The sequence below is a fragment of the Dasypus novemcinctus genome, chromosome 23 (assembly GCF_030445035.2).
Source record: "Dasypus novemcinctus isolate mDasNov1 chromosome 23, mDasNov1.1.hap2, whole genome shotgun sequence".
Taxonomy (NCBI): domain Eukaryota; kingdom Metazoa; phylum Chordata; class Mammalia; order Cingulata; family Dasypodidae; genus Dasypus; species Dasypus novemcinctus.
In genome coordinates, this window is record NC_080695.1 from 60,781,251 (window position 1) to 60,797,673 (window position 16,423).

The window sequence follows — 16,423 nt, forward strand, 5'->3', positions numbered from 1 at the left end:
TTGCAGTGAGAAAAAAAAGTTTTGGGGAAAAGGGATTTCGACAGAACAATTCCTCTAGTTAGAGTAGCAGCTATAAAACAAGTACAATGAAAGGTGTCCCTCTAGTGGAAGGCGGGACGCGGCTGCTCAGGTCCACCTGGTTGCGACTCTAAAATAGCTTACGTATTTCAGACCTTTCGAGGAAAACACGACCCTGAAATTCAGTAAATTATTCAAAATATATATAATTTGTAAGCGGGGGGACGGGTCAAATGCAAAAAGTATGCAAAAGTAAAGACCAAATATCCACCTGGGAAACAGGTAGGCGCACTGGGCAGATTTACAATGAACTAAACACTTAATTTCCCCCTTCCTTGCTTTTTGGTAGCTTGTGTTCCAGGTCTAGGATGAAGTTGCCCGACTCTCAGATTAAAGGATGCGGAAACCTGCAGGCCCGGGGATGGCCCAAGGTCCGGAGCACACGAGTCTTCAAGTGACTCAGAATCTTCGGCCCGCGCGCTTTCGGATTCGGCCTTCTTCGGCTTCCTTCGGCCAGAGCGAGACTTCTCGGCCTCGGCTCTCTTCGGCCGTCTTTGGCCAGCGCTCGTCCCCTGTTCGACTCCTCTTCGGCTTCCTTCGGCCGGCGCTCGTTTTTCGGGCTCGGCTCTCTTCGGCTATCTTCGGCCAAAGCTCGTCTGGGCTCGGTTCCTCTTCGGCTCCCTTCGGCCGACGCTCGCCTCGGACTCGGCTCTCTTCGGCTACGTTCGGCCGCGGCCCCGGAAGGGCGTGCATGGAGCCGGGACTACCGGCTGGAGTGCCGGCTATGGCGCCTCTGCTGGAATATGAGCGGCAGCTGGTGCTGGAACTGCTTGACACCGACGGACTGGTAGTGTGCTCCCGCGGGCTCGGCGCGGACCGGCTCCTCTACCACTTTCTCCAGCTGCACTGCCACCCGGCGTGCCTGGTGCTGGTGCTCAACACGCAGCCCGCCGAGGAGGTGCGGCCGCCGGCGGCGCGGGAGCGAGGGGATCCAGGGCGCGTTCGGGGGCCCCCTGAGCCGGTGCAGGCCCTGACGCGGCTGCGAGGCCTTGAGCGGGATGGAGGGGCGCCGAAGGGATGCATGTCCCTGACACGGTGCGAGGACACCGACAGGGATGGAGGGGCTCTGAGGGGAGTAGGGGGGTCATTTGAGGAGGCTGGGAGGGATGTCTGAAAGAGGGTGGGGATGGGAGTAATGGGGGATCCCGAAGTTGGATATTGAGGGTGTTGCTGGTAGCAAAGAGTAAGATTCCTAAAAGGAAACAGTGTTGGGGAAGAAAGGGGTTGCTGAGGGTGAAAGAGAGACATGAAAGGAGACGCCGAGGCCGGCGAGAACCGAGTAGCAGAGGGGCCCTGAGGGGAATTAGGGTTCACCAAGGCTATAGGAAGGAGGGGACAGGGTCAGAAAGGTGGGGAGCTGGAAGCTGGGGATATTGGGGGAGATTAATTGGGTGTAAGGACTATGGGGGAGTCTGAAAGATGGAAAGAGGATACGCCTGCCTGACAGCTGGATGGAAGGTGACAGAGCCAGGTCTGACAAGTCTGATGAGTCCCTCAATAGAGCTGGTGGCCAGGAGGTAAATGTCAACTGAAAAGAGGGACCACAGACTCTTTGAGGCTAGTGACCCTGTCTTATGCATCTATCCCCAGGTCTTAGCGGAGGGCCCACCACACCTGAGGCCCACGAAAGGGGGTATCCACATTATGTTGCAGTAGGCCAAGAGACCCAATGACATTATGTCCCCTCTAGCGTGGATGGGGACAGAACTAATAGTCAAAGCAATCATCTGGGAAAGTGAGTCCTTTGTATCTTCTCACACAATACAGTTGGCTACAAACTTGACTTTGGTGGGGAAGTGTTTTCTAGGTATCAGAGGTCTTTTAAGCCAGGGTTTAACCAGTACTTTTTTTCCTAAAGTGCTCGTAATAACTCAAGTGCAGTAATTCCTTACATAAATCCAAAAACAAAATCCTGGTTAAATCCTAGCAACATAAAGTAATAGCGAAGTTTGTACATTCATCTTGTGTTCATAATCTCTGAGACACAGTGCATCATTTTAATACCTGCAACCTAGTAAAACCTGCCCTGCATTAAACAGCCACTAATCAAGTTTGGTTTGGTTTAGGAGTATTTTATCAATCAGCTGAAGATAGAAGGAGTTGAACACCTCCCTCGCCGAGTAACAAATGAAATTCCAAGTAACAGTCGCTATGAGGTTTACACACAAGGCGGTGTTATATTTGCAACAAGTCGAATACTTGTGGTCGATTTCTTGACAGATAGGATACCATCAGATTTGATTACTGGTAAGAATCTGTAACCTTATTGTTATTTGTATATAAATATGTACAATTTTTATGTGTCTCCACTGCTGAACTCTAAACTAGAATCTCCTTGTGGGCTACACTGGATCTTTTTGCGCAACAGCATGCTCACAGCCCTCAGCTTAATACCAGACTCATTGTAGATGCTCAATAAATATTTGTTATTTGAATGAGATTGACTTTTCCTTGTTTCCTAAACTCAGAATCAGTGCTGACTGGCATTTACTTTTAAAAATTAATCAAATTTGGAATAAATATTCTTTGTAAATATCCTAAAATATTTTACTTTCTTCTTTAAAAGGTATTTTTCCCACAATTTGAAATTAAACCAAGTGGTGCTTAATGACTTCAGAAAGAATGATTTAATTTTAATTAAATTATTTAATATAAAAAAGGAATTATTTTTTATTCTTATACATCCTTTGGGAAACCATTTCTCATTTCCCTGATGCTAATCTAGAGGTCTTGCTCTGGACCTTGTATTTCTTCCATTTACGCACCTCTGCGTATATTTGCCTGTTTGTCTCTCTCGCTCACTAGATAACAAGCTCCTTAAGCCATAAGGAGGAACCTGTTCACTGTTTATCCCAGGCTAAGTAACTAGTACTTGATAGGTACTAAACACATATTTGTTGGATGAAAGAATGGTTGGATAAACTAGTCTTTAATGAACTTCTTGAGGGCAGAAAGAGTGTGAAATTTACTGTCCTGTCTCCCACTGTACCTAACATATTGCCTGAATCTAGAAGACCTCCAGGAAATATCTAATGAATAAATGTATAAAGGAACGCTTTATTTGATTCATGGTGAACTTACCGAAGAAACCTTGTGTTATACTTTTATAGCATTTATAATTGTTTCAAACTGCAGCGTGAGCCAGGGGTCTGGTGCACCAGACTTTAAATGCTAACTCCACTGCTTACCTACCAGCAGGTTCCTTAGTGTTCATGAGCTTCAGTTTTCTCATTTCTTACATCATGAGAATAGTACCTCGTACAGTTACCGTGAGAATTAAGTGATAAGATCAATTGCTTAGCATAGTGTAACACATATGCTCAGTAGACATAGGGCACATAGTAAATGCTTAATAAATGATAGCAAAAACAATAATAATAAGTTTACTTTATAACTAGAAATCTTGTTATACTGTAAAGAGTTTTGTTGTTTGCTGATTTCTTCAAAAGCTTCGATTTGCCTTTTTTGTTGTTGATACATGAAAACAAAATTTTATTAAAACCACCACTAGATGTCAGTATTACTCTGCGACTTGGAATCTCAGGTCAGCCTCATTTGGTAGTGAGCAATATGAATTAATAAAGTGTCCAAAGTATAGCTTTAGACAGTTCCTTATACCATCCCCATTTCTGATAGAGTCCCAATCAGTAATGAACTTCTGGAACTTCTGCTTCTGCTTAGATGAATGGCAGCAATGAATTCCTTCAAAGTCTCCATCCCCTGGGATCATTCTCCTTCACCAAAACTCCTAAAAGCCAAAGCACTATCCCCGGATCAAGTAACCCTCCAGAAGCTACTTGATGCCCCTAGTCCCAGCTTGTTCCCCCCGTCACCACCCAAATATTACCAGCACCATACCCTACTTTAGGTATCCCTACCAACCAGAAGTCCTAAAAAGTAAGAGAATCATGTAAATACCTACCCAGCTTGTACTTGCAAAAAGACAGTGAAAGAGGATGCTTTCATTGCTAGAGTTGATGCTGACATCTCCAGCTAGGACTCAGAGCACGTTCTCTTGGAAATGGTAAAAAAAAAAGGTTACATGTTAGATTTGTATGCCCATTGCTGCCATTCAGCTCTGTATTCTTTCAACAAACATTTACTCAGGGTCCCTTGTTTGGCAGGAATGTACTAGGTGCAGAAGATAGAAGAACGAGAGTATGGTGAACTCTTGAGTTAGACTGCTTCTGGGTGTGAGCGCACCCTCACCATTTACCAGCTGTGTGGCTTTGGGCAAGTTACTTAATTTCTCTGTGCCTCAGTTTACTCATCTGTAAATTCAAGAGTAATAGTACCTTACCTTTTAAAATAATTGTGATACTGAAGTAAGATAATGTATGTAAAATACATGCATGGTACATAGTAAGTATTCTATTTCTTGTGATTAGGATATTTCTCACCTCAAGCCATTTAGTGGGGGAGACAGATAAAGATGTAATGACAGTACAGTATGAGACACAGAATGTTGTGGGAACATAAAAAATTTAAGTAGGCTTTTGTGGGACTAGAACCGCCCCCAGAAACCTAACATGCTTGCACTGCTTTTACTTATTTATTTTTTTTAAGGGGAGCCCTAAGATGGTATTTAGTAGGTAGAACATAGACATTAGACACATGATTTGGAATCTTTGGTCTCCCATTTACTCGCTGGTTGGACCCTGGCCAAGTTGCTTCCCTTTCTTGGTCTCATAATAATACCTGCTCCTTAGAATTATTGTGAAGAATAAATGAAGTAAAATCTATAAAAGTACCTAACCTAGTGCCTGGGACATAGCATTAGTTCTCTTTTCCTTCTTCGTTTTGGGTTCTAAAAAAATGACCTAACCTTTTGGACCACAACATTTTCTTAAAACTGAGGTTCACTTTTTCTTTAAAAGGCAATTACAAAAATGGCTTGAACATTTGGAGTACATTTTCTTAAATCAGTGTTTTGTTTTTTTTTTAGAAGTCTGTTTTTATTATCATAATTTTATGTACTATTTCAATCCAGGCCAACAAAGTGTGGCCCAATAGAGTCCTTAGAAAACCTGCCTACTAGGTAAAGAATATTTTTTGAGTATTAAGTTAGTTATGTACACGTATTGCATATTATTGAAAATCTTTTGTCTACAAATTTCTAAATGACACTTAGTTTTTACCATATTTGAAAAATAATTTGCTTAGCTAGAGTAAATTTTAGCTGCACATACCTTGATCTACAATTTTTTTTAAGATTTTTTTTTTTAATTTCTGTCCCCTTCCTCCCCACCCCCACCCCCAGTTGTCTGCTTTCTGTGTCCATTTGCTGTGTATTCTTCTGTATCTGCTCGTATTCTTGTCAGCGGCACTGGGAATCTGTGTCTCTTTTTGTTGCATCAGCTCTCGGTGTGTGCAGTGCCACTCCTAGGCAGGCTGCGCTTTTTTCACACTAGACAGCTTTTTTTCACTAGACAGCTCTCCTTGTGGGGCACACTCCTTGCACAAGGAGTTCCCCTACATGAGGGACACCCCCTGCGTGGCATGGCACTCCTTGTGCGCATCAGCACTGTGCATGGGCCAGCTTATCACTCAGGTCAGGAGGCCCTGGGTTTGAACCCTGGACCTCCCATGTGGTAGGTGGACATTCTATCCATTGAGCCAAATCCGCTTCCCGATCTATGATTTTAATAGCATTTTCATTTTCCAGATCCTAAGAGCGATAACTGGAGAGAAAACCTACAAGTACATTTTTAACATATCTATACAAAGCAACTGGCTTGATTTAGGTCTAAAAGTCTAAAAATCATTGGCATAGAATAATTGAATTTTTGATCTAGAAACCATGTTTGTGCATCATAGCAACTCATGTATATCTAACTAATCACTAATCACTCTGTATCTAAATGGCATATACATGTATATCCATATCTCTCCCTAGACTGTACGTTCTTTGAGGGCAAAAATTGTGTTTTGTTCACCCACAAACTTGGGCAGACAGTGAACACTTGGTAATCGTTTACTGAATATAGCTAATCCAGTACTTTTATTATTTTTTAAGTAAGTAAACATATTTATAATTAACCTTATTTTTATTATCAGATGCATCATCCCCCCCATAAAAAGAGCTGTATTTTTTTTAGATTTATTTATTTATTTCTCTCCCCTTCCCCTCGCCCCCGTTTTCTGTTCTCTGCGTCTATTTGTTGCATCATTTTCTTTGTCCACTTCTGTTTTGTCAGCGGCATGGGAATCTGTGTTTCTTTTCGTTGCGTCATCTTGTGTCAGCTCTCCATGTGTGCAGAACCGTTCCTGGGCAGGCTGCACTTCCTTTCGTGCTGGGTGGCTCTCCTTTCGGGGCGCACTCCTTGCTTGTGGGGTTCCCCTACACGGCATGGCACTCCTTGCATGCATCAGCACTGCACATGGCCAGCTGCACACAGGTCAAGGAGGCCCAGGGTTTGAACCACGGACCTCCCGTCTGGTAGATGGACGCCCTAACCACTGGGCCAAGTCCGCTTCCCAAAAGAGCTGTATTAAGTCTACTTATTAAATGTTTTTATTTTAAATGGGTAAAATTATCTCTCACCTAAATATTGATTCTGAAAATTGAATTACTCTACTAGGTAATTCTGATGTTGCCCAGACTTCTAAAATAGAGTTGTTTTCTATAGTCCACATCTGATGTACATATAAAAAGAGAATTAGTAACCCACTTTGCTTTTAGAAATTCTTTCTCCAACACACCAGACATGCTCCCACCTTTGCTCTTACTGTTCCCTCAACCTGGAACTCTTGTGGTCCAGATGTTCACAGGCCCACTTCCTCATCTCCATCATACGCATATCACCTTGGTGAGGCCATCCTACCTAAAAGTACAAACCTCTGCCCCTTATACTGCTCCCTCTCCTTCTCTGATTCATTTTTTCTCCTTAGCATTTATCACCTTCTAATGTACTAAATATTTTACTTGTTTACATTATTTATTGCATATGCCATGTGGGCAGGGATTTATATCTGTCTTGATTATGGCTGTATCCCCAGCCTAAAGCATTTCCTGGCTATTCTCAAATAGGCACTCAAGAAAAATACATCGAATGAATGGATGAATAAAAGTGAGCATGACAATAACAAGTCTATTCTCTAAGTGAAGTTATAATTTTCCCCCTTCAGGCATCTTGGTGTACAGAGCTCACAGAATAATCGAGTCTTGTCAAGAAGCATTCATCTTGCGTCTTTTTCGGCAGAAAAACAAACGTGGTTTTATTAAAGCATTCACAGACAATGCAGTTGCCTTTGATACTGGTTTTTGTCACGTGGAAAGAGTGATGAGAAATCTTTTCGTAAGGAAGCTGTATCTGTGGCCAAGGTAAATAGCATTATGTAACAAATTTCTCTTGAGAAGCTCTACTGTGATTTAATGTTAACTTCATTTTACATTTACTAGATGCTAGTAAGTTTCATAAGAAGCATATCCAAGTATAAATACATGGTCACCATATTAGTGATTCTTCTGAAAGTAGAGAAAGATTTGATGGTTATTTACCTGGTAACCCATCAAACCCATCCAAGGGTAGCCACTTAATTATTTCTTGGGCATTTAGTGAAACCTACAGGAATCTAGAGACCCACACATACAACAGCTTTAGGTGAGCTGCAGATTGGCTAAGACTCCCACTTCTGTTTTGAAAATCACACCTCAGGGAATTAAAACCTGAAGGTTTTAAAGACTTTATGTAAATTTCTAAGAAAGACATAAGGTTTCAATTTTCAAATATTTTACACCTTATGCTGATATGTATTTTGGTTATATTCTATGTTACTTAACATCCTTTTTCCTTTCTTGATTATACCTTATTTAAGGGGTTAATAAACTTTCTGAAAAGGGCCATATAGTAGATATTTTGAACTTTGTAGGCCATGCAGTCTCTGTCCCAGTTGCTCAACTCTGCTGATGTCAAAAAGATCACAGCTAGAGATAATACCTAAGAAAAGGGCATGGCTGGGTTCCAAATAGGACTCTCTAAAAAAAAACAGGCACTGATTTGGGCCAGACCATAGTTTGCTGGCACCTGCCGGATTGGAATAACACTTCCATTCTTTGAAGTTGAAAGTGTTCCTGGAAACCTTGTCATTTTGCTTTCCATTTTGCTTGTCTCTGAATTGCATTTACAAAATCTGTTAGAGCATTAAGCCAAGACCATACTGCTTAGCTGTTGAAACTCAAGAAAATATTTCAAAACTATTTTTCTTTAGGTTCCATGTAGCAGTAAACTCGTTTTTAGAACAGCACAAACCTGAAGTCGTGGAAATTCATGTTTCCATGACATCTGCCATGCTTGCCATACAGACCGCTATATTGGACATTTTAAATGCATGTTTGAAGGAACTAAAATGCCATAATCCATCACTTGAAGTAGAAGATTTATCTTTAGAAAATGCTATTGGAAAACCTTTTGACAAGGTACTGTTTTTCCTTTTCCTTTTCCTTTTCCTTTGTTATGTTGTAATTTTAAAGAATGCAAGTTATTTTAATATTGTCAATATTCTTAATAGGAATTTGCTGTTATTTTAGAATTAAATTGGAAGTGATTTAAAATGTAGCTTCTTTGGTTTACTAGAAAGTAATATTTGTAATGAAATATGTAGATTGGCATATAACTGTTTTTGCAATGATATAGTAAGTGATTATGTCCTATTTTGAGTATAATTAAGAGGCAGATAAACCTTTTTGCTCTGAATTGATTTCTACAGATAGAAGAGGTTTGCATAAGAATACTCCATAATTATAAATTAATTTATGATCTCTTTTTTGGGATAAAAAATAATTTGGATGAATTTTCATTACTGAGGAATGTGAAACTGTCTTAAAATTACTTTCTGAATTGAGAAAATGGTAAGAATTTAGTGCAAAGAATTTTTATTCTAATTTTGTCACTGAATTAACATTAATACAGATATATAAGTAACTAAGCTTGGACTGTAAGTCCAGAAATTGCTGATTTTTTTTTTTATGAATTCCAGGTTGGGTTTTTTTTTTCATATTTTGGTAAGCTGGTTCCTCTCATTTAAATTTTGAATAATCTCTTTGTTACAGGAAACAATAATAGTGATTATAAAAAAGGAAAATTTTAAGTCCTCATTCCTCTCATCTTAGCTATTGATTTCTTCTAAAAAGTTAGTTTAATGTGAAATATTGATACATAAAGCTGATTTCATATATTCTGTTTCTCTATGCTTAAAGATTATTATGATTTAGTACTTGATTTAGTTATACCAAAAAAAAAAATTCCTCACATTCTTTTTAAAGAATGACTGTGTTCCTAGAAAAACATTATATAACTTAATACATTTTTCACTAAATTGTTGTAGATCGTCCCCTGGCTAGTAAAAATCAAAGCATTGTTTTAGGTATTTGAGTAACCGAATCTAAATATGGATATACCTTACATCTTATTAGAAAATGTAAGCTTTTGTTTGTTGATGGTCTTATGAAAGAGGCATATTGTTATAGGCCCCTATTTAGCCAGGACAGACCCAGTAACTGCCTCTTGTCTATCTTTTCAATTTTATAATAAATTTATATAATAATGCAAATATTCCTCCTGCTTAATATTAAATTCGTTGGATAAGAGACTCTGCTTTCATGTCATGCTATAAATATTTTCCTTTTTAGTTAGAGAATCAGTTACTTAAAGAAATATGATTGTGTACTCAGTACCAAAGCGTATGTATAGCAGAGGATGTTTAGATATCTACTTAGTGTATACATAAAGCTGTGCTTTGTTTAAGGCAGCTTTTTAGGAACTTGAAAGAATTAAAACTTAGTGAATTTTTAATTTAAGCAAATATTTTCCATGAAACATTGATAATTGTACCAACAAATTAAAGTACATATTTTTATTTAATTGAACCCCATGTAGTTTATTTGATTTATGCTTTGTGCTCCACATTCGACATGGTCCATTTATCCATCCAGAATAGAGTCAGAGACAAATCTAGCAGGAACTGAATGTGTCTGAGCTACATGCTACATGCTTTTGACTATGTTCATAAAAGCAAATAATTGGTTATCTGATGTTTATCAGGCTTTTTTTCTCCTAATAATGTAAATATGGATAATTATCTGATCGTTAAGATTCCAGCAATAAGGCAATAAGACACTCTGCTTTATATTTCAGAAATTAAACGTTTTTATTAGAGTCTTTAGAACTAAACTTTTCTGTCCACTTCCTTGGGGGAATAAGTTTTTTGAAAGTGTGATTTGTATTAAGAATAGCTATATTAAAAGAGGTGTAATATGGGGGCATTTTCAGCACTTGGGCTTGACCTGAATGACATTGCAATGACAGAGTGTAAACTACAATGTAAACTGTAATCCATGCTGTGTGGCAGTGCTCCACAATGTGTTCATCACTTGCAATGAATGTACCACACCAATGAAAGAAGTTATTAATGTAGGAAAAGTAGGAGATGTGGGGAATAGGGCATATGGCAATCCCTTATTTTTTTAATGTAATCTGTGTATCTTTTAAAAATAAATTAAAAATGTATTTAAAAAATAAAGTTAACATCATGCTGTGGGTTTTTTTTTTTTTTGCTGTTTATACAAGAGCAAAAAAAAAAAAGAATAGCTATATTGAACATATATTATCAATGCTAAATTGTATTCTTGTTTTTAGACAATCCGCCATTATTTGGATCCTTTGTGGCACCAGCTTGGAGCCAAAACTAAATCCCTGGTTCAAGATTTGAAGATTTTACGAACTTTGCTGCAGTATCTCTCACAGTATGATTGTGTCACATTTCTTAAACTTCTGGAATCTTTGAGAGCAACTGAGAAGGCTTTTGGCCAGAATTCAGGTGGGAGATAAAAATACAAATATTATTCTAGAAGCCAGTTTGAATAAAGTGTTGGATTTTGTTGGGAAATTTGGTGTGGGGAGTGCTATATTCAACTGCATGTTATACACTAAAATTTCAGATTATGTTTTATGTTCATAGCACAAGGATGTAGGATTTATTGATAGCTAACGTTTCCTCCTACTTAACTGCTGTTCTGTGTAATAATAAATATTCATATCCATTCTTGGCACTTTTATTTCTAGAAAAGACAATGTAGTACAAGCAGTCCCCAATTTAGGAATAGTTTACATTCTAGAAGTTTAGCTGTTAAGAACTTAAAATTCATTTTCCCCAAAGAAACAGCAAGGGAGTATGGGGCTTTATCAGCTACAGTGCTGAGTTAGTCAGGGTTCTCCTGGTGGAGAAACAGCACCAACAGCAGGTGTGTGTGTGTGTGTGTGTGTGTGTGTGTACATGTATATAAAATAAGAAATTCATTATAAGGAATTGACTCAAGTGATTGTGGGGCTGGCAGTCTGAATTTAGCGGGCAGGCAGGAGGCTGGAAATTCTGATGAGAGTGAGTTAATTCCTGAGTTCATATTTTTTAGACTGAAATTCAGGAAGCAGTGGAGGATGTAGTGTGGAGGTAGAATTCCCTCTGACCTCTGGAACCGTCAGTTCTTGTGTTTAAGACCGCCTTTACTTTGAGGGGTGCTAATCACATCTACAAAATACCTCCACAATCACAACTAGGCCAGCGTTTAATGACCATAGCCTACTCAAGTTGACATAAAACTAGCCATCACAGGTACCAAGGACTGAAGAGAAGATTTGTAGGGAAATTAATAATGAGAAAGACTAGTTGAGCCTAGTGATTCTCAACCTTTGGGTCTCTTTCACACTCATGATTATTGAGAGCCCAGTGAAATTTTGTTTATGTGGATTATATCTATCAATACTTATCAGAAAAGAAAACAGACAGGATTAAAAACTACTTCTTCATTAAAAAAAAAAAACAGGAAATTAATTACATCTAAACACAATGAACATTTTATGAGTAATATACTTACCAAAGCATAAAAATTATTGACAGTAGTGGCACTGTTTTACATTTTTGCAAATCTCCTAATGTCTGGCATAATAGAAAACTTGATTCTCATATCTGCTTCTGCATCCAGTCAGCTATGATATGTTTTTTGACTGAAGAATATGAAGACAATCTGATCTCACAAATATAAGTGGATTGGGAAAAGAGTGAATATTTTAATGACTAAGGATGTAAAGGACTTGTACACAGAAAAAGATATTGGTTCACTGAATTATGCAGATCTTGCAAGTGTTGACATACTTCATCATATGACATCAAAATGCCATGTGTTAATATTGCCACAAGTCTTACCAGGAAAGTCTTTCAGTATTGCGACACTGCCAAGCTTACAGTGGTGGATATCTCTTTTCCAAAATTCAAATTTTCCAGTGGAAACTAGATTTTATAATTGGCAACAAATTCTCTCAGTTGTTTTCCTTAAAGTGAAATGCTCAGTTTGTTCCTTTTCCAGAAAATATCTGTCAAATGCCCTAGTCTGAATGACCATGACTTTTCTGTCTATTGTTCATTCAAGTAAGTAGTGTTCTGTGAAAAAAGTGACTACATCAGCACAACTCAAACAGTCCTACAAGTGCTTTTCCTTGAGTCAGTTGGGCATGAAAGTAAGGGTTGATTTCTAACCTCTCTATTCTATTCCATTGGTGCCAGTAGTATGCTGTGTTGATTACGTGACTCTGTAATAAGTTTTAAGATGGAGGAGTCTGAGTATTCCAACTCTATTCTTCTTTTTCAAGGTGGCTTTAGCTATTCAGGGCCCCTTACCCTTCCATATAAATTTGATGATTAGCCTTTTCCTTTCTGCAAAGAATGTTGTTGGAATTTTTATAGGGATTGCATTGAATTCATAAATTGTATTGAGTAGTATTGACATCTTTTTTTTTTTTTTAAAGATTTATTTATTTAATTCCCCTCCCCTCCCCCGGTTGTCTGTTTTCTGTGTCTTTTTGCTGCGTCTTGTTTCTTTGTCCGCTTCTGTTGTCGTCAGCGGCACAGGAAGTGTGGGTGGCACCATTCCTCGACAGGCTGCTCCTTCCTTCGCGCTGGGCGGCTCTCCTTACGGGGTGCACTCCTTGCGCGTGGGGCTCCCCTACGCGGGGGACACCCCTGCATGGCACGGCACTCCTTGCGCCCATCAGCACTGCGCATGGGCCAGCTCCACACGGGTCAAGGAGGCCCGGGGTTTGAACCACAGACCTCCCATGTGGTAGACAGACGCCCTAACCACTGGGCCAAAGTCCGTTTCCCTTGACGTCTTAATGATAATCTTCCAATCCATGAGCATGGACTATCCTTCCATTTATTTCGGTCTTCTTTAATTTCATTTAGCAATGCTTTGTAGTTTTCTGTGTACAAGTCCTTTATATCCTTGGCTAGATTTATTCCTAGATATTTGATTATTTTAGTTGTTATTGTAAATGTAATGTTTTTCTTGATTTTTTTCTTCCAATTGTTCATTGCTTGTGTATAACAATTTTTGGGGTGTCTTGATATGGTACCCTGCCACTTTGCTGAGTTTATTAATTAGCTCTTGGAGCTTTGTTGTGTATTTTTCAGGATTTTCTATGTATAGTATCACATCATCTGCAAATAGGGAAACTTTTAATTAGTTATTTCTTTCAAATTTGGATGCCTTTTATTTCTTTTTCTTGCCTAATTGTGTAGTCAAGACCTTCTAGTACAGTGTCGAATAACAGCCGTGACAGTGGGCATCCTTGCCTTGTTCCTGATCTTAGAGGGAAAGCTTTCAGCCTTTCACCATTAAATAGGATGTTACCTTTTCATATATATCCTTCTATTCTTAGTGTTCTATGTGTTTTTATCAAGAAAGGGTGCTATATTTTGTCAAATGCCTTTACTGCATCTATTGAGATGATCTTGTGGTTTTTACCTTTCATTCTTTTAATGAGGTGTACTCTTGATTTTCCTTTGTTGAACCAACCTTTCCTAACAGGGATAAAACCCACTTGATCATGGTGTATAATTCTTTTAATGTGCTGTTGGATTCAGTTTGGTAGTATTTTGTTGAGGATTTTTGCATCTATATTCATAAGAGCTATTGTTCGGTAGTTTTCTTTCCTTGTGATATATTTATCCGGCTTTGGTATGAGGGGTGAGTTAGGAAATAGTGCCTTCTTTTCAATTTTTTGGAAGAGTTTGAGCAGTGTTGGAGTTAAGTCTTCTTGGAATGTTTGGTAGAATTCCCCTGTGAAGCCATCTGGTCCTGGGTTTTTCTTTGTTTGGGAGGTTTTTGATTACTGATTCAATCTTTTTTCTAGTAATTGGTTTGTTGAGACCTGTTTCTTCTTGAGTCAATTTAAGTAATTTGTGTGTTTCTAAGAATTTGTCCGTTTCATCTAGGTTATCCAATTAATTGGTGTACAGTTGTTCATAGTATCCACTTATAGACCTTTTTATTTCAGTAGCCTCAGTAGTAATATCACCCTTTTCATTTCTGATTTTAGTTATTTTATCCTTTCTGTTTTTCTTTGTTAGTCTAGCTAAAGGTTTTGTTAGGTTTATTGGTCTTTTCAAAGACCTTCTAATTTTGTTGATTCTATTGTTGTTGTTTCTATTTCATTAATCTCTGCTCTAAGTTATTCTCTTCCTTCTGTTTGCTTTGGGTTTAATTTGCTCTTCTTTTTCTATTTCTTCCAGTTTTGAAGTTAATTCTCTGATTTAAAGACTGTCTTCTTATTTAATGTAAGCATTTCAAGCTATACATTTCCCCCTCAGCACTGCCTTCACTGCATCTCATAAGTTTTGGTATGGGTTGTTTTCTTTTTTTCTTTTTCTTTTTTTCCTATCTGGTTGCCTCATCTTTTTTTTTTTTTTTTTTTTTGGCACCTTACAGTGTCGGGCAGGGACCTTATGCTGCTCTTCACCACACAGCACCTCTCCGTGCAAGTCTGAGATGCGTTTTTTCTTTTTTCTTTTACCAGGAGGTCCTAGGGATTGAACCCTGGTCCTCCATGTGGTAAATGAAAGCTCAATTACTAGAACCACAGCCACTTCTTGGTATTTTCATTCACCTTAAGATATTTCCTAACTTTACCTCTGATTTCTTCTTTAACCCATTGACTGTTTAAGAGTAAGTTGTTTAATTCACATATTTGTGAATTTTCCACTTCTCATTTTGTTACTGATTTATAACTTCATTCTGTTGTGGTCAAAGACTACATATTGCATAATTTTAGAATTTTTGAATTTACTGAGACTTCATTTTGTGACCAAACATATGGTCTGTCCTGGAAAATGATCCATATGCACTCAAAAAGAAAGTGTATCCTCTTTTTGTTGTGTGCAGTGTTCTATAAAGGACTGTTAGGTCTAGTTGGTTTCATGTTACCATTCAAGTCCTATACTTCCTAATTGATCTTCTGACTAGATGGTCTATCCATTATTGAAAGTGATATGTTAAAGTCTCCTACTGTCAATTTCTACCTTCAAATCTGTCAGTATTAGCATCGTATATTTTGGGGCTCTGCTATTAGATGCATGTATATTTATAATTGTTATATCTTCCTGTTGAATTGTCTCTTTTATCAGTATGTAATGACAACCTTTGTACCTCATAACCGTTGTTGACTTAAAGTCTGTTTTACCCAATATTAGTATAGCCACCTGTATTAGCCAAAGGAGTGCTGATGCAAAATAGCAGAAATTGTTTGGTTTTTATAAAGGGTATTTATTTGGGGTAGGAGCTTACAGATACCAGGCCATTAAGCATAAGTTATTTCCCTTACCAAAGTCTATTTTCATGTGTTAGAGTAAGATGGCTGCTGACGTCTGCCAGGGTTCAAGCTTCCTGGGTTCCTCCCTTCCAGGGTCTTGCTTCTCTTTGGGTTCAGGGTTCCTTTTTTCCCAGGGCTTACTTCTTCCTTGGCTGAGGGTTCCTCTCTTCCTGGGTCTTGCTTCTCTTTCCTCTGTGTGCTTACTTCCTGGGGTTCCAGCTTAAGGCTTCAGCATCAGACTCCAATATCAAAAACCCTCAGCTCTGTCCTTTGCCATGCCTTTTATCTCTGAGTCCCCACCTACCAAGGGGTGGAGGCTCAATACCCTAATGACATGGCCCAATCAGCCCTAATCATAACTTAATCATACCCAGGTTCAGACCAGCTTACAAACATAATCCAGTATCTCTTTCTGGAATTCATAACCATATCAAACTGCTATGCCACCCCAACTCTCTTTTAACTACTTTCATGGCATATTTTTTCTGTCCTTTCATCAATCTACTTGTATCTTTAACTTTAAGATAAGTTTTTTGCAGACAGCATATGGTTGGGTCATGCTTTTTATCCATTCTGCCAATCTCTGCCTTTTGACTGGTGAGTTTAATCCATTTGCATTTGCATCATAATGCAGGACTTTCTTCTACCATTTTGCTACTTCTCCTTTATAAATCTTAAACAATTTTTGTCCCTCACCTCTGTTA

The 16,423-nt window shown here is 38.6% G+C and overlaps 1 protein-coding gene across 1 annotated transcript in view; it reads left to right on the forward strand.

Annotated features, from left to right (window-relative positions):
- Positions 1 to 749: 749 nt before the first annotated feature.
- Positions 750 to 16,423, forward strand: part of ERCC4 (ERCC excision repair 4, endonuclease catalytic subunit) — a 36,703-nt gene continuing 21,029 nt past the window's right edge. Inside the window, exons 1-5 of the mRNA XM_004466621.5 lie at positions 750 to 976; positions 2,145 to 2,325; positions 7,207 to 7,402; positions 8,290 to 8,497; positions 10,716 to 10,896. Of these exons, the coding sequence (XP_004466678.1) occupies positions 770 to 976; positions 2,145 to 2,325; positions 7,207 to 7,402; positions 8,290 to 8,497; positions 10,716 to 10,896 (973 nt within the window). The 5' untranslated portion in view covers positions 750 to 769. The remainder of the gene's footprint in view (positions 977 to 2,144; positions 2,326 to 7,206; positions 7,403 to 8,289; positions 8,498 to 10,715; positions 10,897 to 16,423) is intronic.